Below are 16,129 nucleotides of genomic sequence, written 5' to 3' on the forward strand. Positions count from 1 at the left end.
AATTGCGGTCATTACCAGAACAATGAGGCCTTTCCCCTTCTTTATCGTTGTCCAACAGCTCTGGAGGGGTTCTTTGTGGCACGTTAAGTGCAGCATTCATTATGAATGATTTCGATAAAGATGGCATGTCAATGGACGGCTCAATTAGCGACGATATAACATTACTGCGCTTGTCTCAGAGGACTTCTCTGCACAATGGCGGCTCATCGCAGACGGTGCACTCTAGTGAGTTGGGGAGCACGACATTGGAATCGATGGGCTCTTTTGGCACTGGAGGCTTGCCAAGCATGAGAGGAGCTGACATCTGCACGTGTTCTTGCAATGGCAAATCTGTGACCCGCTCTTCAACTCTGGATGACAAGTGGTCTTGACCTCCCTTAGCGATGTAATGACGTCTGGTATAGACTCAGAGAGGGCGACACGTGGCGAAGTGCACATGCTTTTGACGTCTTGAGTAGATCTGCCAGAGGGACTGTCTGCTATAGGTCTCGAGAACACCGATGGGTCGTCAAAGCGGTGTCCTTGATGAGTTCGACACGTGATGAAGGGCGGGTTGACGAATGCCCAAACTGTAGCTTCGATAGGATATGGTTCGCAAATGCCATGTGTGGTAGACACTCCACTGGCAGGCATGTGGTCACCGGAGTCGAAAAGTGGGTGAAAAAAGGCTAGTCAACTTTTCACACTATTTCGACCCAGATCGTTGCTGGAGGCCTTCCTAGCCACCGCGAAGGCTATCGATGGAAGGCAAGTGCCCATTTTCAGTCTTCCGGCCAGGCAAAAAGGGCCGAGCAAGTTGACTGTCTCAATCCACTCGAACAAGTCATCTTGAAAACCATGAAACTCTGGTATCGCCCAAATAGACGGCGATGGCAGGACGGCGGGCGAGAATCCGGATTGTGCCTGCGCCAAGCTGCCCAGTTGCTCTGAGAGCTTCGTGAGAGAACGCTGGAGCTTGCGGTAGTTCTCGGTTGAGATTGCCTGAAAGTCATGTGCGGCGGCTACACACATCTTGGCATCGATGGCGTACAATTTGGGCAAGGCTACAGGTGCAAACTGGAAGCTCGATGCTATTAGGGCGCTATTCGTGACACGGAGTTGCGCAGTGATGTGCTGTAGCTCCGTGGCGCTGTCGGCTGATCCAGTTGGAGAGACACGGCTACAACTGTCAACGATGGTCCTAGGTGAGCAGAACCTGTGTGCTGTCTTGTGCACTGGCATCACGGCATTCATGAAGCGATGTTGAGCCACCAAGGAGGCCCGGATACTGTCAACGGAGGATGCTTGAAGCGCCGAGAGGTTAACAGGTGACGAGAAGGCATACTCGTCGTCCCTAGACAAGATGAGCCCATGCACATTGTTGGCACGAAGTGATGTGTCGTCGGACAAGTTCCCCGAAACCACAGTGGAGGCATGGACGCTGTCCGCTGCTGGTGGGATTGATACTTGCCGCGCCGGTTGCCTGGCGGGGTACATCAGCGAGGAAGTAAGTAACACGGCCTCAGGAAGTCAGGTCAGAGTTGGGGACGCGTGGACGGCATCCCTTGTGAACGGGTATGGCAGCAGTGGGGCAGATTTGCCGAGGAGGCCTAGATGCCGTCCCCGAACGGTGGTGGCTGAGGTGGCTGGTGAGCAGGCACCAAGAAGGCCCTGACGCCGTCGTCAAGATCGGCTTACTGCGATTGCTCACTGGGGGATCCCATGGATGAGGAATCGGATACGTAATACTTCGGTTTCATCGACTGCGCCATTGTAAAGGAATGAGACAAAGAGACAACGCCTTTGCTGTAGGCCGGCTGTTATTTATCTGTCTTTTTCTTGCTCTGCCTCTAATCGCGAGTATGCCCGAGCCCCAGCGGCACCGTCATTCTTACAGTAGAAAAACTACTTGGCAGTGAATTTAAGGAATCTAGTTCTTTTCTCGTTAGTGCAATGGAAGGCTAGCTGACGCAGCTTCAATTTACTGTCACTGCCGCCTCAGTTATGAGCCTAGTACTAGTTTTCTATGTGAATAATGCGTATCAACTCGCCCAAGCAACCACATTAGCACTATCGTTAGAGTGAGTAGCCAACACAGTTGTTTTGTTAAATAGTGGCTTGCATTTGCATTCTGCGCAATGAGTCGCCAGGAAACTGTCAGAGTCCTCTTTTACTTCCTAGTTATGTTCAAGTAAATGCACACTGAGCCATCTGCCTGACTGTTTGACGTAATTTTGACCGCAGGTCAATTCGTTCTGGTGCTTAATTTTATACTCGATAGGAGGCATTATTACAGGACTAGCTCTTGCACAAAGCCCCGCCGCTGTGGTCTAGTGGCTAAGGCTGCTCACCCGCAGGTCACGGGGTCGAATCCAGGCTATGGCGGCTGCATTTGTGTAGTTCTTGCACAAAGCCCCGCCGCTGTGGTATAGTGGCTAAGGCTGCTGACCCGCAGGTCACGGGATCGAATCCAGGCTATGGCGGCTGCATTTCTGATGGAGGCGGAAATGTTGTAGGCCCGTGTGCTCAGATATGGGTGCACGTTAAAGAACGCCAGGTGGTTGAAATTTCCGGAGCCCTCCACTACGGCGTCTCTCATAATTGTATAGTGGTTTTGGGACGTTAAGCCCCACATATCAATCAATCAAATCTTGCACAAAACTGCAACAACTGAGTGAGTGTAAAGGTAAGCACGAGAACGAATTTGTTCAATGTGCGAAGAATGCAGTATATGACATACATTTGACGTGCGGTCAAAGTTACGTCGGACAGTCAGGCAGATGCCTCAATGTGCATTTACTTGAACATAACCAGAAAGTAAGAAAGGGCTCTGACGGTTTCCTGGCAATTCATTACACAGAGTGCCAATGCATGTTGGTATTTGATAGAACTGTGTTGGGGCGGTTGGCTACACACCCTAATAATAGTACTAGGCTTCTCAATAAAACATCGAAGCTGCATCAGCTATCCTTTCATTGCACTAACAAAAAAAGAACTAGATTCCTTGAATTCACCGGCAAGTAGTCTTTTTATTTAAATTCCCTTCTGCTTACTTCTTGTTTGTCTTCATCCTAGTGCATTGATTGATGGGACTATGATGTCTTGTGACAGGTATACAATCTTGGTGCTTCGCAATAAAATTTTAGTTGGAAGTTAGCGCTTGTCCTCGTCCCCTCATCCATTGTCTACCATTTTTGCAGTTTAGCTGCAAAAAATCTACGACAAAGCCATGCCACTGCTTGAAATTGGTTCTGAAAAGAACGTCTTATGGGCGTCATGTTGACGAAGGAGTCTCCTCAACACGTATAATATAGCAAAGGTGTGCGATTGCACCAGGCATGAAAACAACTAGCGCATTGCGCATTGAGTCAGTGGTATAAGGGGGGACATGAGACCCAATAGTGAAATATATTAGTATTGGGCCTAGAGACATAACTGTTTCAGGGAATATTCAGCTTTGTACACTGATTGTACCCTGATTGAAAATATGTTATTACATTTTATTTACATCAATCCAAAAAAAAAAGTTATAACTATTCTTATTTTATGAATTCGGGGTGTGACTTGCATAAAAAGTATTGCATCAAAAGATCTATAATTGAACCTGTATATCGCTGAATATTCAAATAGTGCAAATATGCAATTTCATGCTGGTATCTAAATTTTACCCAAAGTTATGAAGTTTTCATGTTGCAGTCTCTTAGCTCTGAATTTTCACTGGTGATTTCTGGAAAATTTCAAAATTTTACAATGTCCTTAAACGTTTTAACAAGGTTTTCTTGCACACTTCAATACCCTAGCATTCAAATAAAAAAAAGATCAAGAAAATCGAATCAGTGCTAGCGACGCAGTGCTCATCCCAAAATTCAAAACATGCAAAAATTTGTATTTGAGAAAAACACAAAAAACTGAGAAAGTTGTGAAAATGAAAATTTCATGCATAAAAGCCACAGCAGTTGTATGCACAATCACTCAGAAAGCCCCTGCGGAGTTGTTTGAAGCAGGCTTTTGCTTGTGCTTCTTCTTTGCGGCTGCCTGGAACGCCGCTGAAGATGCACGTTTCCTCTCGGAGCCGACAGCACGGCGACAGTCTTTCTCAACCGCCCGCTAGTTACCTGTGCATGTTTGATCTAGCTGCAGTTCTCGCAAAATAAGCAAACTAGATTCCTTGTTCCCTAAGTTCAAACGCATAACAGCATCTGCCATGGCAGTCTTAACGGCAAACAATGACGCATTCTTGTCCTTCAGTTAGAGGCTCCAAATGGCCGAATGCAAGGCCTCATTCGCATTCTGCGTCTTCCCTCTGGTGCACCTTCGTAGGAGCTTCCTGTCGGACAAGTGTTCATAAACCAGACGCAGTGCATTGCTCACAGCCTCTGGCAAGTTGTACTTGCTTTTTGGGATGGGCTCATTCCTTGCCATGGCTGCATTATGCTTGCACCAAGACTCGGGGCCGTGTGGACAGAAGCTGTGTTTTAATTTCTCATCAGTGGATGTCACATAATGATACGTAGCCCACACAGCCTTTTGCATCTCATCCACATTCCCATAATGGGATTTCAAAGCCCAGCCGTAATAACTCATCAATTTCGTGATGAGGTCACCGGTGAGGCGGCCCTTGCCACTGATGCCCTCGCTGCTGTCCCCTTTGTGCTTTTGCACGGGGTTCCGAAGCGCAGGCCCCATGTGCTTCTGCACATTCTTTGAGCAGTCTTTTTTTTCAACATTTATGAGGCTGTACACCTTAGCTTCTTTGACAGCACTGTATGATCTGATGGCTGTCACCATCACAAAGCATGGTGGTGTACCTGAGGCCATGAAGCGAAAGGGAGCGCTGAAATAAAATCATTGCTGCCTCTACTTCTATTTGGCCAGCCTTGCATGAGGTATCTTTCTGGCATGAATGTTTGCCTTTCCATTCAGAGTATTCTGGGCTCTCAGGTTTTAGACCACATTCACAGCCGAGGCAAAAATTAGAAAGCACAACATAGTCTAGCACATAACCTGAAAAAACTTCTATCACAGTGGCTATTCCAATGTGAGAGGTGTGTTCTGTGTGTCAGCTCCATTAAAAGAGACGACATTATTTCTGGGGTAGCCGAAATTGAGGCCCTTGTAGAGGCACTTTACTCCTGTGGCACACTTAGTCAAATGTTCGGCACAAGCTCTCATTGCTGCTGGCTGAAGCTTCATTTTCAAGTACTCTTGGTACGTTTTTGTGTGAAGGCCCCAATGTGAAACACCGATAGCGGCGAAGATGTCATTCAGCGCTGTCTGACCATTTCCAGTGCTCTGAGCCGCACGTGCCGTGTGAACGTTGATTTTGAACGGGTTGCTGTTACTGCTGCCACCAACCCGTCGCGAGCTCCATTTCGAACCAACTTCTACGCAGTTGCTGCAGTGAAGCTTCAGCTTAACGGCTACGCCGTACTCGGGCGTCGCGCTCGATAGTCAACTGACCATGACACACTCGGCAAGCAGAATGTTCGTTTAGTAAACTGTTCATTACGTCGACGTCAACCATGGCATACGTCGAGGCTGATGAACTTTCGATGCCGCGCTGACTCGTGAGAACACTCATATTGCGACCGTTTGCTGAGACCGAGGAAAGTTCCGCGGCTAGGTCCTGTTTGGCGTTGCATAAGTCAGTTGCCAGACTTAAGGGTGGTCGTTGCCAGAATACTGCCAAATTTGGTGGAGAAATTCGCCCTTGTAGTTGTAATTTCTCTGTGAGGGTTTGGTGTTGCTTGCGATGAATTTCCCGAGTGCTTGAGCGACCGTTGCCGAACCCAGCCAGGGACGCTGACGGTTTTAATTAATGAAATGAACTGCGCCTTGAAGACGTTGGGACGCGTTCTCTTGCTGTGTGTGCTGCTGTGCAAATAAGAGATCATGTCTCTGAGTTAGGGAAGCAATGACGCGTTGTCCGCCGTGAATTTCGTGAGTGCGTGTGCGATGATCTTGTTCGCGAGTGCATGAGCGGCGCTGGCCGTTTTAATTGACAGAATGAACTGCGCTTTGCAGACGTTGGGACGCGTTCTCTTGGTGTGTGTGCTGCTGTGCAATTGAGGGATCGTGTCTCTGAGTTAGGGAAGCAGCGACGCGTCATCCACCGTGCATTTCGCGAGTGCGTGTGCGATGATCTTGTTTGCGAGTGAGCGGTGCTGGCCGTTTTAATTGATGCAATTAACTGCGCTTTGCAGAAGCCGGGGCGCGTTCTTTTGCTGTGTGCGCAGCTGTGCAATTAAGAGATCGCGTCTCACTATTAGGGCCGATGGGGAAAACTAAATAGAGTCGCAGCAGGTAGTGCGCTGTCCCCACCCCTATCCAGGGGAAGCGTAGCATTCCCGTCGTGGCGTGCGGTCGAAGCGGCACGATGAGCTGTGAAACAAAAAAAAGAGGGGGGGGGGCAGCGCACCACCTGCTGCGACTCTATTTAGTTTTCCCCATCGGCCCTAATAGTGAGACGCGATCTCTTAATTGCACAGCTGTGCACACAGCAAGAGAATGCGCCCGGACTTCTGCAAAGCGCGGTTCATCCCGTTAATTAAAACAGCCCTCTTAATTGCACAGCAGCACACACAGCAAGAGAACACGTCCCAACGTCTGCAAGGCACGGTTTATTTCATTAATCTTTACGGCCTCTTAAGAGCACGGCAGGACACACAGCAAGAGAATGCGTCCTAATGTCTGCAAGACGTGTTTCATTCCATTAATCAAAATGGTCAGTGTCACTCATGCCCTCGCGAAATGCACTGCGGACGACACCAAACTCTCACGGAGAAGCCACAACTACAGGAGCAAATCTTTTCGCTAAATTTGGCGGCAGTCTGGCAACACTGATCCCTCAAGTCTGACAACAACTTATGCAACATCAAACAGAACCTTGCCAGTTCCGCTGCTTCTTGCTGGGCGCGACGCTCGATGAGTTCTCGGTCAGCCGATGTCAAAATTGTCGCGTTTATCCTCGCAGCTCGATCGAGCATATTTGAAGTATTGCAGGCAGTGGTCGCAGTCACCGCCACGCTTTCTTCGGCTGCGAGATTTGCTGCAGCAGCGTTCTCTGCTGTCTTAATCACAAGTGGCGTCATTGTTTCCTGGCACCTTGTTAAAGTATCACCGCAATCAGCTGATTCCGACGGCACCGTGGTCGCCGTCGCAATCGCTTGTGTTGCAACGTTGCTTCGTCGCGGAATCTGTTGCGCTCTCCCGCCGAGATCTGCAAATGTCTTCGTCGGTAGTTGCGATAATTTATGGCACTCTGAGCGCGTGTCGCCACTAGTAGAAGTTGTAGCGATCGAAGGCTGCCTTTGTGTCAGGCTGCTGCATCGCGGCGACTGCCGGTCTCCTGTCTCACTCGGCTCTGCCGACGTAGCCTGCGCTGGCTGCGATGACTCCTTCGGCTGCACAGCACATTTTTTCCATCGCTTGCCGAATTTGTGAAGTGTGCGGAACTTTCAAGCACGGTTCGGCATCTCGATTTCGATCGCAAAACTACAAAACTACCGATATGGCGGTGACAACGCGTGTGTTTGTGGCCGCGCGCGTGATCACCAATGTTGTCAGTCTTCGCGCTCCAATCACAAGCCGCTGTTAACTCACGTGACTGCTATGGACCAATCATACCGCAAGGTTTTGTCGCTTGTTCTTGCCTGGAAGCGTAGACTAGCTGATTAGCCACTGTACTGCTGCAGCATTGAAGGTTCGTTCCTGGCGGGAAAGCGAGCTCAACAGAAGCTCTTTCAAACGAAACTAAGATGGCTGCGATCCAATGAGTGGTTAGCGCCAAAGAGATCCCAATATACACTGGAGGGAACTGTGGCGCTAGTGTCTATGGAAGCTGCGACCCACGGTACTTCAGCGAGCATGGGAATGACGGTTAGTACACAAATTTGTCTAATATTTGTACTTCTGGCCTGCCGATTTGGAAAGTAAGTCTAAAAAAATAAAATGATGATGCGCAACCGCTGAACATTTGCCGATTTTGGTTTCGTGAAAAAACAGCTCCAAGCCACACGAACATACATGGAGCCAAAAGGAGGCCAGAAATACGAAGATTAGACAAAATGTGTGTACTGCCCATCATTCCCATGCTCGCTGAAGCGCCGTGCGTTGCAATTTCCATAGTACAGTGGCTGTACCCATAGACACTAGCGCCAGAGTTCCCTCTAGTGTATATATGGAAACTTTATGATAGCGCGATCCGAGCAACGCAAAAGGGTGCTGTTTTCGGCGATTTCGTAAGCGAAACAAAGTGCTGGGATGAATAAACATGGCATTTTTCGGCTCAAAGACGCGCGAGTTCATTTTTGCTGGCAGGTGCGGGATGATATGAAGACTACGAAAATCACCAAACTTAAAAATAGATTTTTCTGGCGTTTTTTCGTCGCCAATACCTGTGTTTCTTTAATAGCCCGCTCATTTCACAGCACTCAGGCATAGTTAATCTTCATCATCAGAAACTTCAACACGGTGTGGAGGTGTAGATGTTCCTTTATGGGTACATAGTGGGTATTTCATCAATTAGATAAAAGGTCTTTGAAGAGCAGAGCGGTGGAGAAGCTGGTATTCTATTTAGAATTGTGTGTGTGTGTGGAAAAAAACAGAAAAAAAGAAGGGACATGGAAGAAAACACGAGAGAGGCACTTGTCTTTTTGAAAAGCCTGGCTGGGTCACGCAATAACGTGAGTCTGTGTGGCCATCATGAAAACAATTCTTTCCCTGTGGTCAAAGCTTTTAGGTGTGTTCATATTTGCACTAAACAGGAGCCTGAAAACAAGATTGCTCAATGCACACTGGTGCTTATACACAAAATGCAGTCGAATCTCGATAACTCGAACTCAAAGGGGACCAAAAGTTTGTTCAATTTAAAAGAAGTTCGAATTAATGAAAGCTTAATAAACGGAGGGCTCTCCACGCAGTGGCGCATGTGCATTGAGCCAACACACAAGGGGGAAGTTTCAGAAGACTTGCATTTATTCGCAAATCACAGGGCATCCGTTATTAATTGAAGTAATCGGTGATGCACGTCTGCACACGCTTGCCTTGCAGCGAGTCAATCAATTTCGCACACAGCTTGCAAAGCATTTCTACTTCGGCTTCAGCATTCTCCTGGCAAGAGAAGTTGTCCGCAGAAATGTCCAGCGCCGAGACTTTCTAAAGACGACGACAACAACGACTGCGTATCGGAGCCTCCCGCTTTCCGCTACGCAGCCGCTGCATGACCAGCACGTGACGAGAAAGGAGTTGCGTCTCTATGCGAAGACAAGCAGATCGGCATTTGGAAGAAAACCAACCCTCCACGGCAGTTTTTTTTTTTTTTGCTCTCTTCGCGCACGTCGTTGAAAGGAGAAGGGTTACGCAGCAGGGACGGGAAAGGGGGAAGCATGGCACCGGCGCCTGAGCGACCCTCCCTCTTCCCCTCAAGGCGCAGAGCCGTGCTCGCGCAAGGGGCAAGGGCTGTAGAAGACAGTTTTTTTTTTGTTCAACTTCACATTCATTCAACCCAGCGACAGTTTTTTTTCCCTCTCTCATTTCGCGCGCGACGTTGAAAGGAGAGGGGGCTTTACGTGGCAAAGATAGAAAAGGAAGAAGCGTGACACGGGTGCATCGCAGATCGGCATTTGAGAGAGAGCAAACACTCCACCGCAGCCTTTCCTTTCCTTTTCATTTCCACCGCGGGTAGCATTGAGGTATCACAGGTGCCGATGCAAGATTGGGCGGGGTGCTGATAGCATTTTCGGAGCGCGGTATGTTCGAATTAACCATCGCAAATGCTTGGGCATTCGAATTACCGGGCGTTTTCGCCCATTGGAATACACATAGCTTTGACGGGACCTCATCGTGAGTTCGAATTAAGTGTGTTCGACTGTATCTTGATTTCGATGCATCAGTTTACTCGCTGCAATAAGTTTATTCTTGTCTTGGCCATGACGTTGGCTCAACTAAAAGGCATTCTGGTTTTGAAGGCATTCTGACTTGAAAGCATTTTGGTATAAGCAGAGGCTCACTGATCTAGGTCAAGCTCTTTCAGCGGCAATGCAGTGGCAGACATTTTTTGTTCTGCACTCAGTTTGTGCAAGTGGCTGTGTTTCTTTTTTTTGTTCCCTGCCTTTTTTTTTCCATTTTTTACCGTTGAAGGGCTGATTTCCAATACAGAGATATAGTCATTTTTCAAAACAGGCTTACAAGTTAACAATCACAGAATGTGGGGTGCACGTTAAAGAACCCCAGTTGGTCTAAATTTCCGGAGCCCTCCACTACGGCGTCTCTCATAATCATATGGTGGGTTTGGGACGCTAAACCCCACAAATCAATCATCAAATCAATCACAGAATGTGCTCAGAATTATCAAGGAAAACCTTGAAAAGACAGGCAATGAAGAAAAATTGAATTGCTAGGCACACTGAATTGGTGGCTGACAGCCTAAATTTTTGCTGAAGTAATTGCAATTGTACAATAATTAGCTTGTGGTGTTGTGTGTTAGGCATACTTCAAACTATATAAGTAATGCAAGTGATTACACATATGCAAGGCTTCAATGTACTTTCTGTTGTGAATATATTGTCACGTGGTCACGACGGTGACAAAGGTAGAAACGACTTGTACAAATAAAACTGTTTATGTGGCCAAACTTGTGGTCGGTAAATTCGAAGTCAGATTACAGCGATACACACTGGCACTGATAGCGGCAAACAGAGCATTGGCCGGCGATCAACTTACAAGCAGTGATGTGCGTCGAAATTTATACATGTGCTGTCAAATGTTCCAGGGTTGTTGCTAGTGGCCACGTAGGTTCCAAAATAATCTGTGATGTTCGTGTAGTTGGTTAACTTATGCCTGAAGCATGGCACACAACCACTAACTACTGTATTAAACCATGCATAGCCTGGATATAAGCTACTTGATGTGCTTCAGACATAAGTTAACCTATGTCGCCGCTTGTCAGTTGATTGACGGCCGGCGCTCTGTTCCCCGCTATCAGTGCTAGTGTGTATTGTTATAATCTGACTTTGCTGTTTACCCCCATTTTAACAAAATGATCTGCTGCAGTTGTGAGGCCTCTCGAACACTGCAAGCGCGGTTGGCCCTCCGATTTACTGGTAGTGTAATGGGGCGATAACAAAACTTGAGGAAGGAATGTAGGAATACAAAATTCTTAGACCATCAATAGTTCAACTATTCATTTAACTTTTACACTGTAATGGGCACAAGTCCAATGATTGTAGTACACACTTTTCTTCTTGCTAAAACTTCATTTGGATAAAATGTGTTTCTTCTTGTTCTTAGGTCCTTCTGTCATGTGTTCTGCCAAAAATAATTGCTTCTTTCTTCATTTTTTTATTAGCGATCAAGGCCTGAAGTTGCAGCATTCTGTAAGTAGCATTATATGGGCTTTTTTGTTTTAGTAGTCCTCACTCTTGAGTCAATTCCTGTGGAAAATTTTCACTTTGTTCTGATTGTAATGGTGCTTCTATGTTTGGTTGTTTTTGGCCTTTTCTGAAGTGTGTATACTTATTCTTGAAGTTTACTTGGCACACTAAAGGCATTAAGTTGATTTAGGTGGGCTTGTCCGCTTTTAAAAAAGTGAAGTTCACATTGAAAATGCGAAAAGTAGCCACATTCTTGCAATGACAGTACAATATTATGCAAGTACATGTTATCAGGTAAGTAAAAAAATAAAAATAAATGTTGCAGGAGAAAAACTGTGTATTAAGAAAAAATGACAGTTAGATATATCTGTACTAGAAATGGCAATTTGTTGCAGATTTTTTGTTCACTATACGGCATTTGTGAGTCAGGAATATCCCATACTTTTAGTTGCATATGTTATTTCACATTAGACCAGCTAAATGCTTGAACCTACATCTGTCCAAAAAGAACTGCTCTCAAAGCTGCTTTAGACAAAGCATGTACCCATTAAACTTCTATACAGACTATGCATGGTGTAACAGGATGGAAAGTTGGGCGAGTTGGTTTGAAGACATTCTTGGTAACATTTCGGCGCCCACACAGTGGACGAGAAAACGGATGACGAGAAGACAAACGAGCGTGAACTCACAACTCAGTTTATTGAAAGAAAAGCATGAAATATATACCCCGCGGTACCTCATTACGCACCTGCGCTCTTGAGCTACCCTGGGGTATACATATTTATTGTTTTTCTTTCAATAAACTGAGTTGAGTTCGCGCTTGTTTGTCTTCTCGCCTTCCGTTTTCCCATCCACTGTGTGTGCGCAGAAGTGTTACTAAGTATGCAAAGTAGGCATGGTTTTGTAGAGTAGTTTGTGATTGGGGGCCATGCTTCAGGCATAAGTTAACCTACTTCACGTGCTGGTAGCATAGTTCATCAAGGCAACTACACAAAATGCAGCTAGGGCAAAACAAATATTCATCTGCAATTTGCTTTGTGTAATGTTTAGTGCATATGCCTGTCTGTACTTACTGTATTTACTCAGGTAATTATTGCTCTTGTGTAATCAACGCACCCCCAACTTCATAGGCTAAATTGACATTTTTTTTCTTACCACCTAACAAACACTCTCCTTACGTTCATCCACTGCAGTCCCAGTAACCGACAAGAGGAGCATGCCGTTGTTTTTTTTTTAAATGCGAAACAGCTCTTTGACTAGCCTGTGTAACGCTGTTCGCTGTCCGTCCGTGTCTTTGTGCCAATGCACCATACTGCGTTCTCCCTGCCGCAGTTGTTGGAATGATGCCAAGTAGGTCGTCACAGCTGCATGTTGACGTCACTCTCTCTCTCAACCACAGCAGCTGCCGGCTCCTCCTAACACACCTAGGCGGTGTTGCTCCTCCGCTTGCTCGCAACACACTTTTCTTTTGCTTTACACTCTTTACCGCCCGCAATGCTCGACCACACATCGAGTGGAAACAATCTTATCGCTTGTTTATCTGCGATAAAACTTACACGAAACCTAACCCGTCTCCCATCTCTTGCATTTCAAAGAAGCGTTTACTCGACTAAAGGCTATACCGAGTTTTGCTTAAAAACGTTCTTCCAGCACCCACGTCCACGCCCGTTTCAGCCGGGACAACGACGTGCATACCCCTGCTGCTTCGCATCTTGTCATCCTTCCCTTTGCCGAGATGGTTTGGGGAGCTGTGCACCACAGCGGGGTTCACAAACAGTGCGAGTCTAGAGATATCACAGCTGACAAGCACACAGTGACGAAGGTCACAAAATTGCCCATGCCAACTGATGTTCACTTCCTGCAAATACGAAACTTTTTTAAGGCCCACCCACATGCACGCGATTTTCAAGCAACAACGATTGGCTTTGCTGTCATCATGGCTGTCACGAAGGGCCATTCATTGCAGTTCTGTTGCTGGTTTGGAGAACCCAAAAAGGTCACTTGTTACCCGAAAAAGAGCCTGACGATATCCTCAACATGGTAGCACCTCTGATTCTCGCTTCAGTTGCAATTAGCTCTTCATGCTTGTTATCTGCAAAGGGGCGACTGTATTCTGTCGTTAATTTTGTTATCCACAAAGCGGCCACACTTGCGATCTTTCGTTAGCCAGCAAAAAAAAATGTGGAGAATGCCTCTCTTCTGCCATCCTTACCACACACGCACACCGAGGGCAAGGAATGGGCACGTGCGCGACACATAGTTCAAGGTGCTTGGGTCGGCTCAGGGCCTGTTTTCTAGCCAGAAAAAGAAACTTAAGTCAACCCAATGTGGCGTTAAAGAACCCCAGGTGGTCTAAATTTCCGGAGCCCTCCACTACGGCGTCTCTTATAATCATATAGTGGTTTTGAGACGTTAAACCCCACATATCAATCAACCCAATGTGGCTGTCGTCGCGGAGCAGGGGGAGACGGGTGAAACAGTTGCGATAAAGAGAGGAGAGCAGACTTGCAAGAGACAGGCGAAGGAGTTCCGATACAGTGAAGAGAAGAGAGCATATGGCAGGAAGGCGACCTTGAAAACTGAAACACGCGGGAAAAGGGCAAGTTGGGTAGCTTTCTTGAAGGGGACACGAAACGTGCAGCTCACGTGTGGAAAAACTTGGCAAAGCGGAATGCGCACGCAGAGGTCAAACAATCACATAGTGATGCTGGTGGGCGTGTGCAGCCCCACCGACTTTAGTAATTTGTGACTTGTTTTGTGTAACAGCCATTTTTATGCTTCCGCATGCTTGCAAAGGGCATGCTGAGCAGAGAACTAAGTGAGCGAGAAAAGATCTTAAATGGAAGGAATCGCAGATTATCAAAGCCAGTCTGGTAGCGCAAGCGCGTGCACTAACACATGACACCAATCCAGGCAACAAATAATCTGGTACAGTCGGCGGCCTACGATGTTGGCAGATGGTCTTGTTAAAGCTTTTATATTTTAGAAAGTAGTGACAGTCCTTGATCTATGCCGCCAAACTCTCGCGGTGTCGTAGACCTCCTCTTTATGCACCCCGTCTTTCGCGGAGCCGGCGCATCTGCAGTGCTGAATGGCTGGGACGCGCGCTTCCGGCTAGTCAGGTGACCCTGACATCACTTTAAGTGTGCGCAAATGAACTTCGTGCACTTTTCATTTACCCCGCTTGCCATGAACCCTCCAAGCTCTTTGCTCCAAACATGCTTCAGAGTTGGATTCCGAGCTTTGTTCTTCGTGGCAATGCCTGGCTGCTGTGCGTATCAGTGCAGCAGCACGTCAGCGAAAAGAGTAAAATTATTTCATATTTCCTGAGGCGAGAAAAATGTTGTGCGTGGGAAGCTGTGCATTTAAAACACTGAGAAAAAGAACTTCGTTCCTTCCAAGCACTTCATTTCTTGTGATGAACTTGTTAGCAATTTCCTTATTTATACCTGCATAGCTGGATGAATATTTATAGAGCCTATAATGCTCATTCCATAACTGGACTGTCCGTGAAGTTCCATGATGAGCACACATGGATTCCGCTTTTTCTGAATGAGTCACTATGCTATACTATTTTCCCTGTGCCTTGTCAAAGCTTTGTTGTGTTTTTGTGAATTCGTCAGTTTTCAAAATATTCACTTTGTAAGCTAATGTGTAATTCTTAACTTGTAGTTGGGAACGCATGTGTGTGGGTGTGTGCGTGCTGGTTTGTGTATGTGTGCCCCAGCGTGTGCGTGCATTTGTGTGTGCATATGTGTGCCTGCGTATGCTTGCGATTGTGTATGTCAGTATTTGTGCCTGTGTGTGCGCAAGCCTATGTGTATGTTTGTGTGAGTGCATATGTTTGTATGTCTGTACTCACGCCTGTGTGTGCGTGTGCCTTCGCACGTATGTCTACATATGTGTGTGTCTCGGTGTGTATTCGTTTGTGTATGTCTGAATTTGCATGTGCATATGTGCATGTATTTGCACGCGAGTGCGCACATGTATTTTTTGGTGTGTATGTATGCGCAAGTATGTGCACGTATTTGTGTGTGTCTAAACTGTAATTATAAGGTACCATAACATTAGAAGCTTTTTCATTTGCAGTCAGCTTCTTTTTTTATTCTTTTTAGGTGACCGAGGTAAGTACCAGAGGTAATGCAATACAATATCTCTCCGTTTCATTGGGACAGAATACAGGCACGTGGAATAATTGCACTCAGGCTTTATGGTAACACAACAAATTTTTCGCGTCAGTGTTGGCATAAAAGGTAGTCGGGTACACCAGTGAATTCATTAGGTAAACCGCTGATTTTTTCTAGGCTACCTTTTTTGAGCTCATCAGAACCGCAATAAATGATACAAATTCATTGTAAACATTATGCGCTTGCATTACAGCATCTATTATACCTCCACGTTACGAACAGCAGAAGCGTAGACTGGGTAAACTGCTCAGCCGATAGTTGGTACTCACTTTTTTTAGTGCTTCTGCTTCTATTCATTGAAGTGCATTAAAAATATATCAGCTAGTGTCTTCTACCTGAATCCTACTTTCGTCCAGGTATATATATATTTTTTTCAAGTGACAGAACCTCGTATAATGTGTCAAGGAGCTGAATAAACAAGGGCCCGCATTGATTGTAATGCGGCTACAATAAGCAAGTGGAGGGTTTATGGCGGTGCCAGCCAGGAGAGCGTCAAAATCTGAGGAGAATTGAAGAGGAAAACACCCTCGCAGAGCAGTGTCCCTACTTTCAAAATATTGGGGCTTTAGGTCTGGTCACTCTAGGCCAGTG

General features: G+C 46.5%; 1 protein-coding gene across 4 annotated transcripts in view; it reads left to right on the forward strand.

Annotated features, from left to right (window-relative positions):
- LOC119167684 (uncharacterized) overlaps positions 1-16,129 on the forward strand; it is a 276,153-nt gene that overhangs the window by 58,280 nt on the left and 201,744 nt on the right. For all 4 annotated transcript variants that reach the window (XM_075865901.1, XM_037419204.2, XM_075865903.1 and 1 more), the window contains one exon: positions 11,327-11,354. In XM_075865901.1, the coding sequence (XP_075722016.1) occupies positions 11,327-11,354 (28 nt within the window). The remainder of the gene's footprint in view (positions 1-11,326; positions 11,355-16,129) is intronic.

This window comes from Rhipicephalus microplus, chromosome 6 (assembly GCF_043290135.1).
Source record: "Rhipicephalus microplus isolate Deutch F79 chromosome 6, USDA_Rmic, whole genome shotgun sequence".
NCBI classification, from domain to species: domain Eukaryota; kingdom Metazoa; phylum Arthropoda; class Arachnida; order Ixodida; family Ixodidae; genus Rhipicephalus; species Rhipicephalus microplus.